This window comes from Coregonus clupeaformis, chromosome 34 (assembly GCF_020615455.1).
Source record: "Coregonus clupeaformis isolate EN_2021a chromosome 34, ASM2061545v1, whole genome shotgun sequence".
NCBI lineage: Eukaryota > Metazoa > Chordata > Actinopteri > Salmoniformes > Salmonidae > Coregonus > Coregonus clupeaformis.
Window position 1 is genome coordinate 11,649,870 of NC_059225.1, and position 19,982 is coordinate 11,669,851.

The 19,982-nt window shown below is 48.3% G+C and overlaps 1 protein-coding gene across 2 annotated transcripts in view; it reads right to left on the reverse strand.

Moving 5' to 3' along the window:
- Positions 1 to 19,982, reverse strand: part of plcd1a (phospholipase C, delta 1a) — a 127,798-nt gene that overhangs the window by 107,119 nt on the left and 697 nt on the right. For both annotated transcript variants that reach the window (XM_045210425.1, XM_045210426.1), the window contains exon 2: positions 12,790 to 12,945. In XM_045210425.1, the coding sequence (XP_045066360.1) occupies positions 12,790 to 12,945 (156 nt within the window). The remainder of the gene's footprint in view (positions 1 to 12,789; positions 12,946 to 19,982) is intronic.

The window sequence follows — 19,982 nt, forward strand, 5'->3', positions numbered from 1 at the left end:
GGTAGTAGTTGGCAAAACCCAAAAATCGCTGCACCTCCTTTACCGTGGTAGGAGTCGGCCAATTACGCACGGCTGAAATGCGGTCACATTCCATCTCGACCCCTGACTCTGACAAGCGGTATCCTAAGAAGGAGACGGACTGTCTGAAGAACAGACATTTCTCAGCCTTAACGTACAGGTCATGCTCCAACAGTCTACCAAGCACCTTGCGCACCAGGGACACATGCTCGTCGCATGTAGCGGAGTATATGAGAATATCATCTATAAACACCACTACACCCTGTCCGTGCAGGTCCCTGAAAATCTCATCGACAAAGGAGTGAAATACTGAGGGAGCATTCATCAACCCGTACGGCATGACGAGGTACTCATAGTGACCAGAGGTGGTACTAAATGCCGTCTTCCACTCGTCCCCCTCCCGGATACGGATCAGATTGTACGCGCTCCTGAGGTCCAATTTTGTGAAGAAGCGTGCACCGTGCAATGACTCCATCATACTAGCAATGAGAGGAAGAGGATAGCTGTATTTTACGGTTATCTGATTTAGACCTCGATAGTCAATACACGGGCGTAAACCTCCATCCTTTTTCTTCACAAAAAAGAAACTTGAGGAGGCAGGGGAAGTGGAGGGCCGAATGTATCCCTGTCCCAGAGATTCGGTGACATATGTCTCCATAGCCACCGTCTCCTCCTGTGACAGAGGATACACGTGACTCCTGGGAAGTGCAGCACCCTCACGGAGATCTATCGCACAATCCCCTCGTCGATGGGGTGGTAATTGAGTCGCCTTCCTTTTACAGAAGGCGAGAGCCAAATCGGCATATTCTGAGGGAATGTGCATTGGGGAGACATGGTTTGGACTCTCCACTGTGGTTGCCCCTACGGAAACACCTACACACCTTCCCGAGCACTGAGGTGACCATCCCTTAAGAGCCCTCTGTTGCCACGAAATACTGGGGTCATGGGTGGCTAGCCCAGACCTCAATCACATTGAGAATCCAGCACCACGGGAAACGCAGGGGTATCAATGAGGAAGAGACTAATTCTCTCTTCATGACCCCCCTGTGTCTCCATCCGAAGTGGAGCTGTGACCTCCCTAACCATACCTGACCCTAATGGGCGACTATCTAGGGCACGTATGGGGAAGGGCACATCTAACGGCAATATAGGAATCCCTAATCTATGCGCAACCAATCTGTCCATAAAATTCCCAGCTGCGCCGGAATCTACGAGCGCCCTATGCTGGGAATGTGGGGAAAACTCAGGGAAAATAACATTAATCATCATGTGAGCAACAGGGAGCTCTGGGTGAGTTGGGTGCCTACTCACCTGAGATGATCCCCCAGAACCCTGCCTGCTGCCTCGATTCCATGAGGGTCTTCTCCTGCACCGGCCCGCAGTGTGTCCTCTGCAGCCACAGTTGGTGCAGGAGACCACCCCCTTGCTCGGCCTCTCCGCATCAGCACTTCCAAGCTCCATAGGTGTGGACTCGGAAGTGCTGGGGGATGGACTGGACGGACCCTGATCTGGACGTCCGCGGGTAGCCAACAGGTTATCCAGCCGGATAGATAAATCTACCAGCTGGTCCAGGTTAAGATTAGTGTCCCTGCAGGCCAGCTCCCGACGAACGTCCTCCCGTAGACTGCATCGGTAGTGATCAATCAGGGCTCTCTCGTTCCATCCCGCGCTGGCTGCCAGTGTCCTGAAATCCAGGGTGTATTCCTGTGCGCTCCTCCTTCCCTGACTGAGGTGAAACAGAAGCTCCCCCGCCGCTCTCCCCTCAGGCGGATGATCGAATACTGCCCTGAAACGGCGGGAAAATCCTCATAACGAACGGACTCAGCGTCTATTCCACCCCACTCCGCGTTGGCCCATTCCAGGGCTCTGCCCGACAGACAGGAGATGAGGGCAGACACGCTCTCGTATCCCGAGGGAGCTGGGTGGATGGTGGCCAGGTAAAGTTCCACCTGGAGCAGGAAACCCTTACACCCGGCAGCTGTCCCATCTTATTCCCTCGGGAGCGAGAGCCAAATACCACTGGACCCAGGGTTTGAGGATCCTGATGGAAGAGAATTCGGCGAAAGAGGAGGTGTGGAAAACCCAACTCTCTCCCATCGATCCATGGTGTGGATCACTTGATCCAGAGCCGAGCCTAGTCTCTGCAGCATGGTCGCGTGCTGGTGGATGCGTTCCTCCACCGAAGTGCTGGGATCGGGCGTGCCTGCTGACTCCATAAAGGGTGAGTGATTCTGTCAGCGTCTGGGTGCAGTGGGGAAACGGAATCAGGCGCAGGACACAGAACTGAGAATTAATGGCTTTACTCGACTCCAAGTAAATATAGCAAACCCTCCACGCAGGGAAGAGCAAAAACAACAGCTCAACAGACGACGTAACAAGAACAAACACGCACACACTCAGGAGGGAAAACAGAGGTAATATAGGGAAACTAATAAGCCTAATGGGTAACAGGTGTGAACAATACAGACAGAACTAGTGAGACACAGAAACATCGATCGGTGGCAGCTAGTACTCCGGTGACGACGACCGCCGAAGCCTGCCCGAACGAGGAGGAGGGGCAGCCTCGGCCGTATCCGTGACAGATCTTTACTTTTGTTCAAGAGACACATTTGAGGTGACAGACAGTGACACATGGACAGACAGGGACATTCAATACCGCCTTGCCTGCATCTAGCTGATATAAAAAGTGGCATGCAAAAGTATTCATCCCCCTTGGTGTTTTTCCTATTTTGTTGCATTACAACCTGTAATTTAAATGGATTTTATGTAATGGACATACACAAAATTGTCCAAATTGGTGAAGTGAAATGAAAAAAAAAACGAACGGAAAAGTGGTGCGTGCATATGTATTCACCCCCTTTGCTATGAAGCCCCTAAATAAGATCTGGTGCAACCAATTACCTTAAAAAGTCACATAATTAGTTAAATAAAGTCCACCTGTGTGTAATCTAAGTGTCACATGATCTGTCACATGATCTCAGTACATATACACCTGTTCTGAAAGGCCCCAGAGTCTGCAACACCACTTAGCAAGGGGCACCACCAAGCAAGCAGAACCATGAAGATCAAGGATCTCTCCAAACAGGTCAGGGACAAAGTTGTGGAGAAGTACAGATCAGGGTTGGGTTGGTAGAGCATGGCGCTTGTAACACCAGGGTAGTGGGTTCGATCCCCGGGACCACCCATACGTAAAAATGTATGCACACATGACTGTAAGTCACTTTGGATAAAAGCGTCTGCTAAATGGCATATTATTATTATTAAAAAAATATCTGAAACTTTGAACATCCCACGGAGCACTCTTAAATCCATTATTAACAAATGGAAAGAATATGGCACCACAACAAACCTGCCAAGAGAGGGCCGCCCACCAAAACTCACGGACCAGGCAAGGAGGGCATTAATCAGAGAGGCAACAAAGAGACCAAAGATAACCCTGAAGGAGCTGCAAAGCTCCACAGCGGAGATTGGAGTCCATAGGACCACTTTAAGCCGTACACTCCACAGAGCTGGGCTTTACGGAAGAGTGGCCAGAAAAAAGCCATTGCTTAAAGCAAAAAATAAGCAAACACGTTTGGTGTTCACCAAAAGGCATGTGGGAGACTCCCCAAACATATGGAAGAAGGTACTCTGGTCAGATGAGACTAAAATTGAGCTTTTTGGCCATCAAGAAAACGCTATGTCTGGCGCAAACCCAACACCTCTCATCACCCCGAGAACACCATCCCCACAGTGAAGCATGGTGGTGGCAGCATCATGCTGTGGGGATGTTTTTAATCGGCAGGGACTGGGAAACTGGTCAGAATTGAAGGAATGATGGATGGCGCTAAATACAGGGAAATTCTTGAGGGAAACCTGTTTCAGTCTTCCAGAGATTTGAGACTGGTACGGAGGTTCACCTTCCAGCAGGACAATGACCCTAAGCATACTGCTAAAGCAACACTTGAGTGGTTTAAGAGGAAACATTTAAATGTCTTGGAATTGCCTAGTCAAAGCCCAGACCTCAATCACATTGAGAATCTGTGGTATGACTTAAAGATTGCTGTACACCAGCAGAACCCATCCAACTTGAAGGAGCTGGAGCAGTTTTGCCTTGAAGAATGGGCAGAAATCCCAGTGGCTAGATGTGCCAAGCTTATAGAGACCTACCCCAAGAGACTTGCAGCTGTAATTGCTGCAAAATGTGGCTCTACAAAGTATTGACTTTGGGGGGGGTGAATAGTTATGCACGCTCAATTTTTGTTTTTTTCTCATTTCTTCTTTGTTTCACAAGAAAAAATATTTTGCATCTTCAAAGTGGTAGGCATGTTGTGTAAATCAAATGATACAAACCCCCCAAAAATCAATTTTAATTCCAGGTTGTAAGGCAACAAAATAGGAACAATGCTAGTTGTAGCTAAGTAAGTGAAATTTAAAGTGGGAAAAAATGACAACCTCTCTTTGTTCCAAACTGTTCAACTATTGTCTTTCTCTCTCTTTGAGTCAACTACTCACCACATTTTATACGCTGCAGTGCTAGCTAGCTGTAGCTTATGCTTTCAGTACTAGATTAATTATCTGATCCTCTGATTGGGTGGACAACATGTCAGTTCATGCTGCAAGAGCTCTGATAGGCTGGAGGATGTCCTCAATCCTGGCGCTCCGGGTAGTCCGCCCGGTGGCGTTCGTCGGAGGGGGGGTACTGTCATGAACCCTGCATCCTGAGTCGGTTCCTGCCTGTGTTGCCATTTTTTTCTGCTCGGAATCTCCAGTTTCCTGAGGGTTCGTGAACGCTCCCGGCCTGGTTGCCGGGCGACGTTGCTAGGCGGGAGATCTCCCGATTAACCGCACCTGCATCTCATCAGCGGTCTGCACACCTGGTCCTGATCATCACCCTTCTTAAGCCCTGACCTGACATCCATTCCCTGCCGGATCGTTAGCCATGAACAGTATGTTTGTCAGTGTATCAGCTTGGAGTTTCTAGCGTTAGTTTTGTTGTTTTGCACCTTGTTGGCTTGCCGTGTACTTACCTCCGTTTTGTTTCTATCTGCAGTCAATCTCCCGGAACCTTCACCCAACCCCTGCCTGGTTGTCGGCGGCTGCCGAGCCATTCTTGGATCTACCACTGCACCTCCACCAACTCATCTCCGCCGTCCGCTCTGTCCCCTGGATTATTCTACATCGTTTTTTGAATCTGTTAAATAAATACTCACCTTCGTTTCAACTCACCTTGTCCTGGTCTGCTTCTGGGTTCTGGCTTAGTAAACCGTGACAAGTGGAGCATCGCATTACGAACAGCTCGATTTAGTAAACAAAGTTTTCTGCAAATTTTTGTACAATATGGCTACTAATACTGGAAAAGCTCAATTAAAGTCCAGGTACACAGATTTGGATGAGATTATAGCAGAAATCAATTGGGCAAGTGTCACAGAACCAGTAGATGAAGACTTACTGAATATAGTTTAGACTCAACAGCTGAAGATATGTTTTTGGAAGGAGAGGACGCCACTTTAGACTGTTAAGTGAAATACGTTTTTTCTACTCATGCTAATGTTTGAATGGTTGCACATTATTCATTTGAGATATTGATATTTTTTCTTTGATTGCTATATATATACAGTGCCTTAAAAAAGTATTCATCCCCCTTGGCGTTTTTTCTATTTTGTTGCATTACAACCTGTATTTTAAATTGATTTGGATTTGGATTTCATGTAATGGACACAAAATAGTCCAAATTGGTGAAGTGAAATGAAAAAAATAACTTGATTCCAAAAATTCAAAAAAATAAATAACGGAAAAGTGGTGTGTGCATATGTATTCACCCCCTTTGCTATGAAGCCCCTAAATAAGATCTGGTGCAACCAATTACCTTCAGAAGTCACATAATTAGTTAAATAAAGTCCACCTGTGTGCAATCTAAGTGTCACATGATCTCAGTATATATACACCTGTTCTGAAAGGCCCCAGAGTCTGCAACACCACTAAGCAAGGGGCACCACCACCCACGGAGCACCATTAAATCCATTATTTAAAAAATGGAAAGAATATGGCACCACAACAAACCTGCCCACCAAAACTCAAGGACCAGGCAAGGAGGGCATTAATCAGAGAGGCAACAAAGACACCAGAGATAACCCAGCAGAGGTTGGAGTATCTGTCCATAGGACCACTTTAAGCCGTACACTCCACAGAGCTGGGATTTACGGAAGAGTGGCCAGAAAAAAGCCATTGCTTAAAGAAAAAAATAAGCAAACACGTTTGGTGTTCGCCAAAAGGCATGTGGGAGACTCCCCAAACATATGGAAGAAGGTACTCTGGTCAGATGAGACTAAAATATAGCTTTTTGGCCATCAAGGAAAACGCTATGTCTGGCACCTCTCATCACCCCGAGATCACTGCTGGAGCAGTTTTGCCTTGAAGAATGGGCAGAAATCCCAGTGGCTAGATGTGCCAAGCTTATAGAGACATACCGCAAGAGACTTGCAGCTGTAATTGCTGCAAAAGGTGGCTCTACAAAGTATTGACTGCTCTAACCCAACCCCAGCCCTGCTCTAACCCCATACCAGCCCTGCTCTAACCCCATACCAGCCCTGCTCTAACCCCATACCAGCCCTGCTCTAACCCCATACCAGCCCTGCTCTAACCCCACCCCAGCCCTGCTCTAACCCCATACCAGCCCTGCTCTAACCCAACCCCAGCCCTGCTCTAACCCAACCCCAGCCCTGCTCTAACCCCATACCAGCCCTGCTCTAACCCCATACCAGCCCTGCTCTAACCCCATACCAGCCCTGCTCTAACCCAACCCCAGCCCTGCTCTAACCCCACCCCAGCCCTGCTCTAACCCCATACCAGCCCTGCTCTAACCCCATACCAGCCCTGCTCTAACCCCATACCAGACCTGCTCTAACCCCATTCCAGCCCTGCTCTAACCCAACCCCAGCCCTGCTCTAACCCAACCCCAGCCCTGCTCTAACCCCATACCAGCCCTGCTCTAACCCAACCCCAGCCCTGCTCTAACCATACCCCAGCCCTGCTCTAACCCCATACCAGCCCTGCTCTAACCCCATTCCAGCCCTGCTCTAACCCCATACCGGCCCTGCTCTAACCCAACCCCAGCCCTGCTCTAACCCCATTCCAGCCCTGCTCTAACCCCATTCCAGCCCTGCTCTAACCCAACCCCAGCCCTGCTCTAACCCAACACCAGCCCTGCTCTAACCCAACCCCAGCCCTGCTCTAGCCCCATACCAGCCCTGCTCTAACCCCATACCAGCCCTGCTCTAACCCCATACCAGCCCTGCTCTAACCCCATCTTAGCCCTGCTCTAACCCCACCCCAGCCCTGCTCTAACCCCATTCCATTCCAGCCCTGCTCTAACCCCATACCAGCCCTGCTCTAACCCAACCCCAGCCCTCCTCCAACCCCATTCCAGCCCTGCTCTAACCCCATCTTAGCCCTGCTCTAACCCCACCCCAGCCCTGCTCTAACCCCACCCCAGCCCTGCTCTAACCCCATTCCAGCCCTGCTCTAACCCCATACCGGCCCTGCTCTAACCCCACCCCAGCCCTGCTCTAACCCCATTCCAGCCCTGCTCTAACCCCATTCCAGCCCTGCTCTAACCCCATACCAGCCCTGCTCTAACCCAACCCCAGCCCTGCTCTAACCCAACCCCAGCCCTGCTCTAACCCCATACCAGCCCTGCTCTAACCCAACCCCAGCCCTGCTCTAACCCCTGCTAACCCCATCCCAGCCCTGCTCTAACCAAACCCCAGCCCTGCTCTAACCCCATCCCAGCCCTGCTCTAACCCAACCCCAGCCCTGCTCTAACCCCAAGCCAGCCCTGCTCTAACCCCATCCCAGCCCTGCTCTAACCCAACCCCAGCCCTGCTCTAACCCAACCTCAGCCCTGCTCTAACCCCATTCCAGCCCTGCTCTAACCCAACCCCAGCCCTGCTCTAACCCCATTCCAGCCCTGCTCTAACCCAACCCCAGCCCTGCTCTAACCCCTGCTAACCCCATACAAGCCCTGCTCTAACCCCATACCAGCCCTGCTCTAACCCCATACCAGCCCTGCTCTAACCCCATTCCAGCCCTGCTCTAACCCCACCCCAGCCCTGCTCTAACCCCCATACCAGCCCTGCTCTAACCCAACCCCAGCCCTGCTCTAACCCCATACCAGCCCTGCTCTAACCCCATACCAGCCCTGCTCTAACCCAACCCCAGCCCTGCTCTAACCCCACCCCAGCCCTGCTCTAACCCCATACCAGCCCTGCTCTAACCCAACCCCAGCCCTGCTCTAACCCCATACCAGCCCTGCTCTAACCCCATACCAGCCCTGCTCTAACCCAACCCCAGCCCTGCTCTAACCCCACCCCAGCCCTGCTCTAACCCCATTCCAGCCCTGCTCTAACCCCATACCAGCCCTTCTCTAACCCCATACCAGCCCTGCTCTAACCCCATCTTAGCCCTGCTCTAACCCCATCTTAGCCCTGCTCTAACCCCATCTTAGCCCTGCTCTAACCCCAGCCCTGCTCTAACCCAACCCCAGCCCTGCTCTAACCCCACCCCAGCCCTGCTCTAACCCCATCTTAGCCCTGCTCTAACCCCATCTTAGCCCTGCTCTAACCCCATACCAGCCCTGCTCTAACCCAACCCCAGCCCTGCTCTAACCCCACCCCAGCCCTGCTCTAACCCCACCCCAGCCCTGCTCTAACCCCATACCAGCCCTGCTCTAACCCCATCTTAGCCCTGCTCTAACCCAACCCCAGCCCTGCTCTAACCCCATACCAGCCCTGCTCTAACCCCATACCAGCCCTGCTCTAACCCAACCCCAGCCCTCCTCTAACCCCATACCAGCCCTGCTCTAACCCCATCTTAGCCCTGCTCTAACCCCATTCCAGCCCTGCTCTAACCCCATACCAGCCCTTCTCTAACCCCACCCCAGCCCTGCTCTAACCCCACCCCAGCCCTGCTCTAACCCCATCTTAGCCCTGCTCTAACCCCATCTTAGCCCTGCTCTAACCCCATCTTAGCCCTGCTCTAACCCCAGCCCTGCTCTAACCCCATCTTAGCCCTGCACTAACCCCAGCCCTGCTCTAACCCCATCTTAGCCCTGCTCTAACCCCAGCCCTGCTCTAACCCCATCTTAGCCCTGCTCTAACCCCATCTTAGCCCTGCTCTAACCCCATACCAGCCCTGCTCTAACCCCATCTTAGCCCTGCTCTAACCCCATCTTAGCCCTGCTCTAACCCCAGCCCTGCTCTAACCCCAGCCCTGCTCTAACCCAACCCCAGCCCTGCTCTAACCCCAGCCCTGCTCTAACCCAACCCCAGCCCTGCTCTAACCCAACCCCAGCCCTGCTCTAACCCCATCTTAGCCCTGCTCTAACCCCAGCCCTGCTCTAACCCCATACCAGCCCTGCTCTAACCCCATCTTAGCCCTGCTCTAACCCCATACCAGCCCTGCTCTAACCCCATCTTAGCCCTGCTCTAACCCCACCCCAGCCCTGCTCTAACCCCACCCCAGCCCTGCTCTAACCCCATTCCAGCCCTGCTCTAACCCCATACCAGCCCTGCTCTAACCCCACCCCAGCCCTGCTCTAACCCAACCCCAGCCCTGCTCTAACCCCATTCCAGCCCTGCTCTAACCCCATACCAGCCCTGCTCTAACCCCATCTTAGCCCTGCTCTAACCCAACCCCAGCCCTGCTCTAACCCCATTCCAGCCCTGCTCTAACCCCATACCAGCCCTGCTCTAACCCCATACCAGCCCTGCTCTAACCCCATACCAGCCCTGCTCTAACCCCATCTTAGCCCTGCTCTAACCCAACCCCAGCCCTGCTCTAACCCCATACCAGCCCTGCTCTAACCCCATCTTAGCCCTGCTCTAACCCAACCCCAGCCCTGCTCTAACCCCATCCCAGCCCTTCTCTAACCCCATCCCAGCCCTGCTCTAACCCCATCCCAGCCCTGCTCTAACCCCATCCCAGCCCTTCTCTAACCCCATCCCAGCCCTGCTCTAACCCCATCTTAGCCCTGCTCTAACCCCATCCCAGCCCTGCTCTAACCCCATCCCAGCCCTGCTCTAACCCCATACCAGCCCTGCTCTAACCCCATCCCAGCCCTGCTCTAACCCAACCCCAGCCCTGCTCTAACCCAACCCCAGCCCCCCTCTAACCCCATCCCAGCCCTGCTCTAACCCCATCCCAGCCCTGCTCTAACCCAACCCCAGCCCCCCTCTAACCCCATCCCAGCCCTGCTCTAACCCAACCCCAGCCCCCCTCTAACCCCATCCCAGCCCTGCTCTAACCCCATTCCAGCCCTTCTCTAACCCCATCCCATCCCAGCCCTGCTCTAACCCCATACCAGCCCTGCTCTAACCCCATACCAGCCCTGCTCTAACCCCATTCCAGCCCTGCTCTAACCCCATACCAGCCCTGCTCTAACCCCATACCAGCCCTGCTCTAACCCCATTCCAGCCCTGCTCTAACCCCATTCCAGCCCTTCTCTAACCCCATACCAGCCCTTCTCTAACCCCATCCCATCCCAGCCCTGCTCTAACCCCATACCAGCCCTGCTCTAACCCCATAACAGCCCTGCTCTAACCCCATACCAGCCCTGCTCTAACCCCATAACAGCCCTGCTCTAACCCCATACCAGCCCTGCTCTAACCCCAGCCCTTCTCTAACCCAGCTCCAGACCTCCTATAGCATGCCTACCCACAGGAAACAATAGCCTTGCAAGGTCATTCACATGACCACTCCCCTCTGAGCCTCTGCACAGTCTGGGTGGGTGTGGCCACTGGTCTGGTCCAGGCTCCAGTGTTTGCTCAGGGAGAGGCCAGAGGTTATCAGGCTCAGCAGGAGCAGCCTTCTCTGGGTTGGGTGGAGGAGATGGATGGGCCGGCTGGGTCCTGGACTTGAGCAGATAAACATGAACAGTCTTCTGCCTGAAGATATCTCAGAGGAAGCCAAGGGTGGACTGGGAAGACACACCAGCACACACACACACGCACACATAAAAACACACACACACACGCACACATAAAAACACACACACACACGCACACATAAAAACACACACACACACGCACACACCGGCCTGGACTGTGGAGAGGGAAGTAGTGTGGGAACGGTCAGGATTCACCACTTGTTATTTCCTCCTTGTCTTCGGCCAACTAGCTAAACAAGTTAACTATCTAGAACACTATCTGTTAGTGGTAACTAGCTAAACAAGTTAACTATCTAGAACACTCTCTGTTAGTGGTAACTAGCTAAACAAGTTAACTATCTAGAACACTCTCTGTTAGTGGTAACTAGCTAAACAAGTTAACTATCTAGAACACTCTCTGTTAGTGGTAACTAGCTAAACAAGTTAACTATCTAGAACACTCTCTGTTAGTGATAACTAGCTAAACAAGGTAACTATCTAGAACACTCTCTGTTAGTGGTAACTAGCTAAACAAGTTAACTATCTAGAACACTCTCTGTTAGTGGTAACTAGCTAAACGAGGTAACTATCTAGAACACTCTCTGTTAGTGGTAACTAGCTAAACAAGTTAACTATCTAGAACACTCTATGTTAGTGGTAACTAGCTAAACAAGTTAACTATCTAGAACACTCTCTGTTAGTGGTAACTAGCTAAACAAGTTAACTATCTAGAACACTCTGTTAGTGGTAACTAGCTAAACAAGTTAACTATCTAGAACACTCTCTGTTAGTGGTAACTAGCTAAACAAGTTAACTATCTAGAACACTCTCTGTTAGTGGTAACTAGCTAAACAAGGTAACTATCTAGAACACTCTCTGTTAGTGGTAACTAGCTAAACAAGTTAACTATCTAGAACACTCTCTGTTAGTGGTAACTAGCTAGTAACTAGTGTGTGTTGTAAAGCAAGGAGCTTTGTTAAGAGACCTTCCAGGGGCGACTCAGTAGACAGAGTGGGTAACACCAGTAGGACAGACCAGGGTAACACCAGTAGGACAGACCAGGGTAACACCAGTAGGACAGACCAGGGTAACACCAGTAGGACAGACCAGGGTAACACCAGTAGGACAGACCAGGGTAACACCAGTAGGACAGACCAGGGTAACACCAGTAGGACAGACCAGGGTAACACCAGTAGGACAGACCAGGGTAACACCAGTAGGACAGACCAGGGTAACACCAGTAGGACAGACCAGGGTAACACCAGTAGGACAGACCAGGGTAACACCAGTAGGACAGACCAGGGTAACACCAGTAGGACAGACCAGGGTAACACCAGTAGGACAGACCAGGGTAACACCAGTAGGACAGACCAGGGTAACACCAGTAGGACAGACCAGGGTAACACCAGTAGGACAGACCAGGGTAACACCAGTAGGACAGACCAGGGTAACACCAGTAGGACAGACCAGGGTAACACCAGTAGGACAGACCAGGGTAACACCAGTAGGACAGACCTGGGTAACACCAGTAGGACAGACCAGGGTAACACCAGTAGGACAGACCAGGGTAACACCAGTAGGACAGACCAGGGTAACACCAGTAGGACAGACCAGGGTAACACCAGTAGGACAGACCAGGGTAACACCAGTAGGACAGACCAGGGTAACACCAGTAGGACAGACCAGGGTAACACCAGTAGGACAGACCAGCTGTTAACTCTAAGTGACTGATTAACATCCACTGACCTGCTGGAGGGAATGTTGTTTCATAACAGAATGGAGGTGTTTGAGGCCCATCAATGGGCTATCTTTAATGAAGTTGTAGATGTTGATGTAGATGAATGGTACAGTAACAGTGTAGTACTCACAGGTCTGCTTTCTCTTGAAGATCCTGTGTGACTCGTGCCAGATGGTCTCGCAGTCATCCTGCAGCTTGTAGAATCGGTTATTTTTCCAAGAGGACTTTATTTTCATCAGCTCTCCACCCTCCAGCAGGAACTGGAGGTCCACATCGCCCTCTAAACCTAGTGGGGTCACGCAGAGGTTAGAGGTCAGACAGACATTAACCCTCACGTAAAAGAGCCGCATCATTTGGCTCCCAAACGGCTCTTCATTCAAAATGCTTGAAAATGGACCTAGAACCAAAAAGTAGGCTACCATTATGTCAGATCGTGATATGCACGTACAAATACATTTCTACCTGGCAAAAGTATTAGATAGCTTTCAAAAAAACAAAAACAAAAAACATTTACAGTGGCTTGCGAAAGTATTCACCCCCCTTGGCATTTTTCCTATTTTGTTGCCTTACAACCTGGAATTAAAATTGATTTTTTGGGGGTTTGTATCATTTGATTTACACAACATGCCTACCACATTGAATGTTGGTACTTAACGAACAAGCTGGTGTTTAACGAACTGTACAAGGCTGTAAACAAGCAGGAAACCCTACACCCAGAGGTTGCCTTTCTGGCTGCCGGCCATTTTAATGTGGCGTCACTAAGACACCTGATGCCCAACTTCATTCAACACGTCTCCAACGATACTAGGGGTGATAAAGTCCTAGACCACTGCTATTCTACCCACAAGCAAGCATACAAGGCCCTCCCTCGTCCGCCATTTGGCGAATCAGATCATGACTCCGTACTCTTGCTTCCTGTTAACAAGCAGAAGCTGAAACAGGAAGTACCCCCGATTCGCTCCGTTGAGAGATGGTCTCCAGAATCAGAGGGTATGCTACAGGACTGCTTTGCTAGTGCTGATTGGAATGTTTCAAGACTCCGCAGATAACAACGATGAGCTAACCACCTCCGTCACCGGCTTCATTAGAAAATGCTTCGGCAACGTTATACCCACGGTGAGGGTTCGCTGCTTCCCCAATCAGAAGCCCTGGATTAACACTGAGGTTGGCGCTAACCTAAAGAGCAGGGCTTTTTCCTGTGTAAATAAAGACACATGGTCTCAATGGGACTTCCTGTGTAAATAAAGACACATGGTCTCAATGGGACTTCCTGTGTAAATAAAGACACATGGTCTCAATGGGACTTCCTGTGTAAATAAAGACATATAGTCTCAATGGGACTTCCTGTGTAAATAAAGACATATAGTCTCAATGGGACTTCCTGTGTAAATAAAGACATATAGTCTCAATGGGACTTCCTGTGTAAATAAAGACATATAGTCTCAATGGGACTTCCTGTGTAAATAAAGAGATCTGGTTTCAATGGGACTTCCTGTGGTCCTATGTGGCTCTGTTTGTATAGCATGGTGCTTGCAACGCCAGAGTTGTGGGTTTGATTCCCACAGGGGACCAGTATGAAAAGGTTATGACCCTAACCCTCACTACTGTAAGTGGCTCTGGATAAGAGCATCTGCTAAATTACTCAAATGGAAATAAATGCCTACTGTTTGTTTATCTACTCTATGTACACTACCAGTCAAAAGTTTGGACAAGGTTTATTTTTATTTTTTACTACTGTAGAATAATAGTGAAGACATCAAACTATGAAATAACACTGTCATCCTCCACCCCACCCTCCACTGTGTACAAGACAAGCTGTTTCATAACAGTCACAATAGAACCTTTTCTGATTGTGTGTGACACATGACACACCCTGTTTTAGACACACCAGTCCACCCACTGGAAAAAGTCTGGATATGCTTCAGATGTGCATTGCATACAGTATACTCCTTAGCCTCCAGAGCTGTTAATGTCATTAAAACATTTTACTGCAGGGCTAAATCTCGGTCACACAGAGTGATTCTTGGTAGTCTTAAACAAATCTACTTTGAAACAAAAGTATACACCTCACACACATGGTTATGGGCTTAAGAAACAGAAGACACCTGTCAGAAATCTATACAATTTTAAATTTGCATCCCAATATTACACTTTATATACACTACCAGTCAAAAGTTTGGACACACCTACTCATTCAAGGGTTTTTCTTTATTTTTACTATTTTCTACATTGTAGAATAATAGTGAAGTCATCAAAACTATGAAATAACACATATGGAATCATGTCGTAACCCAAAAAGTGTTAAACAAATCAAAATATATGTTATATTTGAAATCCCAACCGTCATGCTATCCCAACTGTCATGCTATCCCAACTGTCATGCTATCCCAACTGTCATGCTATCCCAACTGCCATGCTATCCCAACTGTCATGCTATCAACTGTCATGCTATCCCAACCGTCATGCTATCCCAACTGTCATGCTATCCCAACTGTCATGCTATCCCAACTGTCATGCTATCCCAACTGTCATGCTATCCCAACCGCCATGCTATCCCAACCGTCATGCTATCAACTGTCATGCTATCCCAACTGTCATGCTATCCCAACCGCCATGCTATCCCAACCGTCATGCTATCAACTGTCATGCTATCCCAACTGTCATGCTATCCCAACCGTCATGCTATCCCAACTGTCATGCTATCCCAACTGTCATGCTATCCCAACTGTCATGCTATCCCAACCGTCATGCTATCAACTGTCATGCTATCCCAACTGTCATGCTATCCCAACCGTCATGCTATCAACTGTCATGCTATCCCAACTGTCATGCTATCCCAACTGTCATGCTATCCCAACTGTCATGCTATCCCAACTGTCATGCTATCCCAACCGCCATGCTATCCCAACCGTCATGCTATCAACTGTCATGCTATCCCAACCGCCATGCTATCCCAACCGTCATGCTATCAACTGTCATGCTATCCCAACTGTCATGCTATCCCAACCGTCATGCTATCCCAACTGTCATGCTATCCCAACTGTCATGCTATCCCAACCGCCATGCTATCCCAACCGTCATGCTATCAACTGTCATGCTATCCCAACTGTCATGCTATCCCAACCGCCATGCTATCCCAACCGCCATGCTATCCCAACCGCCATGCCAAGTCTTTGAAATAATATAACAGATTGCCTTTAACTTTGCCTTAAAAGCAGGCAGACAGGTAGCACCTCGTATTTAGGAAACCTGAGAGCCATTCTCCTGTTCTCTTGGAACACCTCCTCTGACATCAGACCTCTCACTTCTCTTCTCTATTATATCTCGTTACTACCACTGTTTTCCTTTAGAAATTAGCAAAATTACGCTCAAAAGTCATGACATTCGCAGTTTTGCAAGGACAGGGCATGTTCCCTCCACTGCAAAAAAATTATGGTAACGCTTCATTTTAAGGGGTCTTTATTACAGGGTAATTACACTGTAACAACAAGTAAAACACAGCCAAGACAACGCAGGAGTGGCATCAGGACAAGTCTCTGAATGTCCTTGAGTGGCCCAGCCAGAGCCCGGACTTGAACCCAATCGAACATCTCAGGACAGACCTGAAAATAGCTGTGCAGTGACGCTCCCCATCCAACCTGACAGAGCTTGAGAGGATCTGCAGAGAAGAATGGGAGAAACTCCCCAAATACAGGTGTGCCAAGCTTGTAGCGTCATATCCAAGAAGACCCGAGGCTGTAATCATTGCCAAAGGTGCTTTAACAAAGTACTGAGTAAAGGGTCTGAATACTTATGTAAAAGTGATATTTCCATATTATTATTTTTTATACATTTGCAAACATTTATAAAAACCTGTTTTTGCTTTGTCATTATGGGGTATTGTGTGTAGATTGATGAGGGGAAAAAACTATTTCATCCATTTTAGAATAAGGCAAAATGTGGAAAAAGTAAAGGGGTCTAAATACTTTCCGCATGCACTGTACATGTAACCAGGTCAAAAATCCCAACCTCCGATTCACAATGCTCCCATGTAAGGAAATAGAATCCCAACCTCCGATTCACAATGCTCCCATGTAAGGAAATAGAGCCTGCGGTTCCCAATGCTCCCATGTAAGGAAATAGAGCCTGCGGTTCCCAATGCTCCCATGTAAGGAAATAGAGCCTGCGGTTCCCAATGCTCCCATGTAAGGAAATAGAGCCTGTGGTTCCCAATGCTCCCATGTAAGGAAATAGAGCCTGCGGTTCCCAATGCTCCCATGTAAGGAAATAGAGCGTGCGGTTCCCAATGCTCCCATGTAAGGAAATAGAGCCTGCGGTTCCCAATGCTCCCATGTAAGGAAATAGAGCCTGCGGTTCCCAATGCTCCCATGTAAGGAAATAGAGCCTGCGGTTCCCAATGCTCCCATGTAAGGAAATAGAGCCTGCGGTTCCCAATGCTCCCATGTAAGGAAATAGAGCCTACGGTTCCCAATGCTCCCATGTAAGGAAATAGAGCCTACGGTTCCCAATGCTCCCATGTAAGGAAATAGAGCCTGCGGTTCCCAATGCTCCCATGTAAGGAAATAGAGCCTACGGTTCCCAATGCTCCCATGTAAGGAAATAGAGCCTACGGTTCCCAATGCTCCCATGTAAGGAAATAGAGCCTGCGGTTCCCAATGCTCCCATGTAAGGAAATAGAGCTCTGTGGCTTCAGGCTATTCGGTGTGTGAGAGAAGGAGGGAAATAATGGCCAAGTAGGATAAACATACATTTCATCAGAAGTAAGACATTTAAGTCGTTTAGTATAGTCTATTTGTAACCCCACTCACTATTTGTAGCTGTATAGTCAGGTTGTTTGTGTTGTTGGTCTTGGCTAGGGTGTTTCCACATATAGTCCTCTTTCAAAAAAAAAGTTGCATCTCAGTCCTCTTTAAAGTGAACTCTTGGGTAAAAAAAGCAAAATAACTCAGTTCTCTTTGTATTCACACTGCCCTTGGCTTTGAATGAGGACTCAACTCTTTTGCCAGTTCACTTCACATATGAGACCTCTTGCATTCACATTGCTATGTTTAGAAAGGAACCAAGTATTTTTCCAATATTCACTCAAAGCACTCTGGGTTTTTACAAAGTGCAGGACAAGCCATTCCATCAGATCGTGTTATCGGACAGCTAGATATAAATGTACCTACTTAAGAAGAAGAAGAAGAAGAAAATACCTACTTACATTTTGGAAGCTAATAGATTGGATTATATTAAAAGATTAGACATAATTATAATGATTATAATTATTAACATGTAAATATTATTAGTAACAGAATAAATAGCAGAAGAATAGTGCAGATTAAATAATGCTGTAATTGAAAATTGTACACCCAATGTAGGCTACTGCCCCTTTAAGAGTTAGCATTGATTTTTGTAGGTAGTGCTATCCGGAATCCTTGGGACGTCCCAACCCTAAATCCTGACTCTAACCTTAACCTCTACCCTTACCCTAATCTTAACCCTAACCATACCTCTTACCTAACCTTAAACCAACCTTAACCCTTACCTTAACCATTTAAAATGTCAACTTTAATGAGGTAACGTCAGAGTTGGGACGTCCCAAGGTTCTCGAATTGCAATGACTTTGATTTTGTACCATATGTTGTGATTGTCACCAAATATGTTGTTGTCTTCTCGCACTATTCAAACCCCACAATCAAATAAACAGTTTATGAAGCTCTCTTAGCTTATAGATCACATACAAAACTCCACACATATTTTGGCATTTCTGTGCATTCTTGACAATCGCTAATCAATATCCAAAAACAGCACACATTTTTTCCACGAACTTGCACATTACCATCTTGTCTCTTTTGTGGCACCAATGTGAGGGATAATGGCATGGCAGTAGTCTAGTGTGTGGTGCAGGATTAATGACAGGCCAACCTGGGAAGCTTTGTGCTCACGTTTCCCTAAAAAAGTTCACCGGACCGTGGATTTCAAACTAACTGAACTCAGACCACCTATCGGGATGTTCTCAGTTCGGTTCGCTTGGTGCGGGGTCTGAGTTCACACTGCACTAAACATTAAGTTATTAATTAAATTAAGCGAACTGCACTGAGTTGACAAAACTTTTCTGAAAGGGACAAAGTGTAAAAACAACCTTAATGTTCCGGTCGGTAGATAGCTAGCACTCACTCACTCACATAGCTGAAGGGGCATGAAGGAAGCCCTACAACATTACGTAGTGAAAACTCTCCGGAGCAGGCAATGTTGAAAAGTCATCTTTAGATGTGATGTACTTTTCTTAAATGTAGTTTTGCAATTGTCAAAACAAGCAGACAATATATGTCATTCAACTGGCAATATACATTTTTGTTTTCTTCTAATGCCTCTTAAAGGGAAAGGAATTGAAGTAATCTGATTACGTTTCTGAGTTTGGGTAATCCAAAAGTTACGTTACTAATAAAAACGTTGGACAGGTAAGACAGGTAACCAATAACTGTAATGGATTACATTTAGAAAGTAACCTACCCAACCCTGGTGGTGAGTCAGTTGGACATAGTTAACATGTTAAGTAGCCTAACTGTTAAATACTGCTCTGTCCTTCCTTGTTCATTTAAGTGTAAATTGGAGTAAAATGTATTTACTTTTTTTGGTTAGGAAAAGATAAGACAAAATCAAGGGGTATATCACTGACAGTGGCCACTGTTTATTACAGGCAGATACAGCAAGTTGTAGCCTATCCAGCATACCACAATGCCTAAGGCGCATTAGCTACCCTTTATCACTTATCATTCACAGAAGGAAGGAGTTGGCACCTGCGATGTATCCGGATAAACCACATTGTTAATTCCACAGGAAAAAGCATTTATTCTGCTTATTCTTCCTAGAACAATAATGACCCTTTCTTTGTCCTTGGTTTAACATCTGCCCTATACAAGACAGTCAGCTCTATACAAGACAGTCAGCCCTATACAAGACAGTCAGCCCTATACAAGACAGTCAGCCCTGTACAAGACAGTCAGCCCTGTACAAGACAGTCAGCCCTATACAAGACAGTCAGCTCTATACAAGACAGTCAGCCCTATACAAGACAGTCAGCCCTATACAAGACAGTCAGCTCTGTACAAGACAGTCGGCCCTATACAAGACAGTCAGCTCTGTACAAGACAGTCGGCCCTGTACAAGAGAGTCGGCCCTATACAAGACAGTCGGCCCTATACAAGACAGTCAGCCCTATACAAGACAGTCAGCCCTGTACAAGACAGTCAGCCCTATACAAGACAGTCAACCCTGTACAAGACAGTCAGCCCTATACAAGACAGTCAGCCCTATACAAGACAATCAGCCCTATACAAG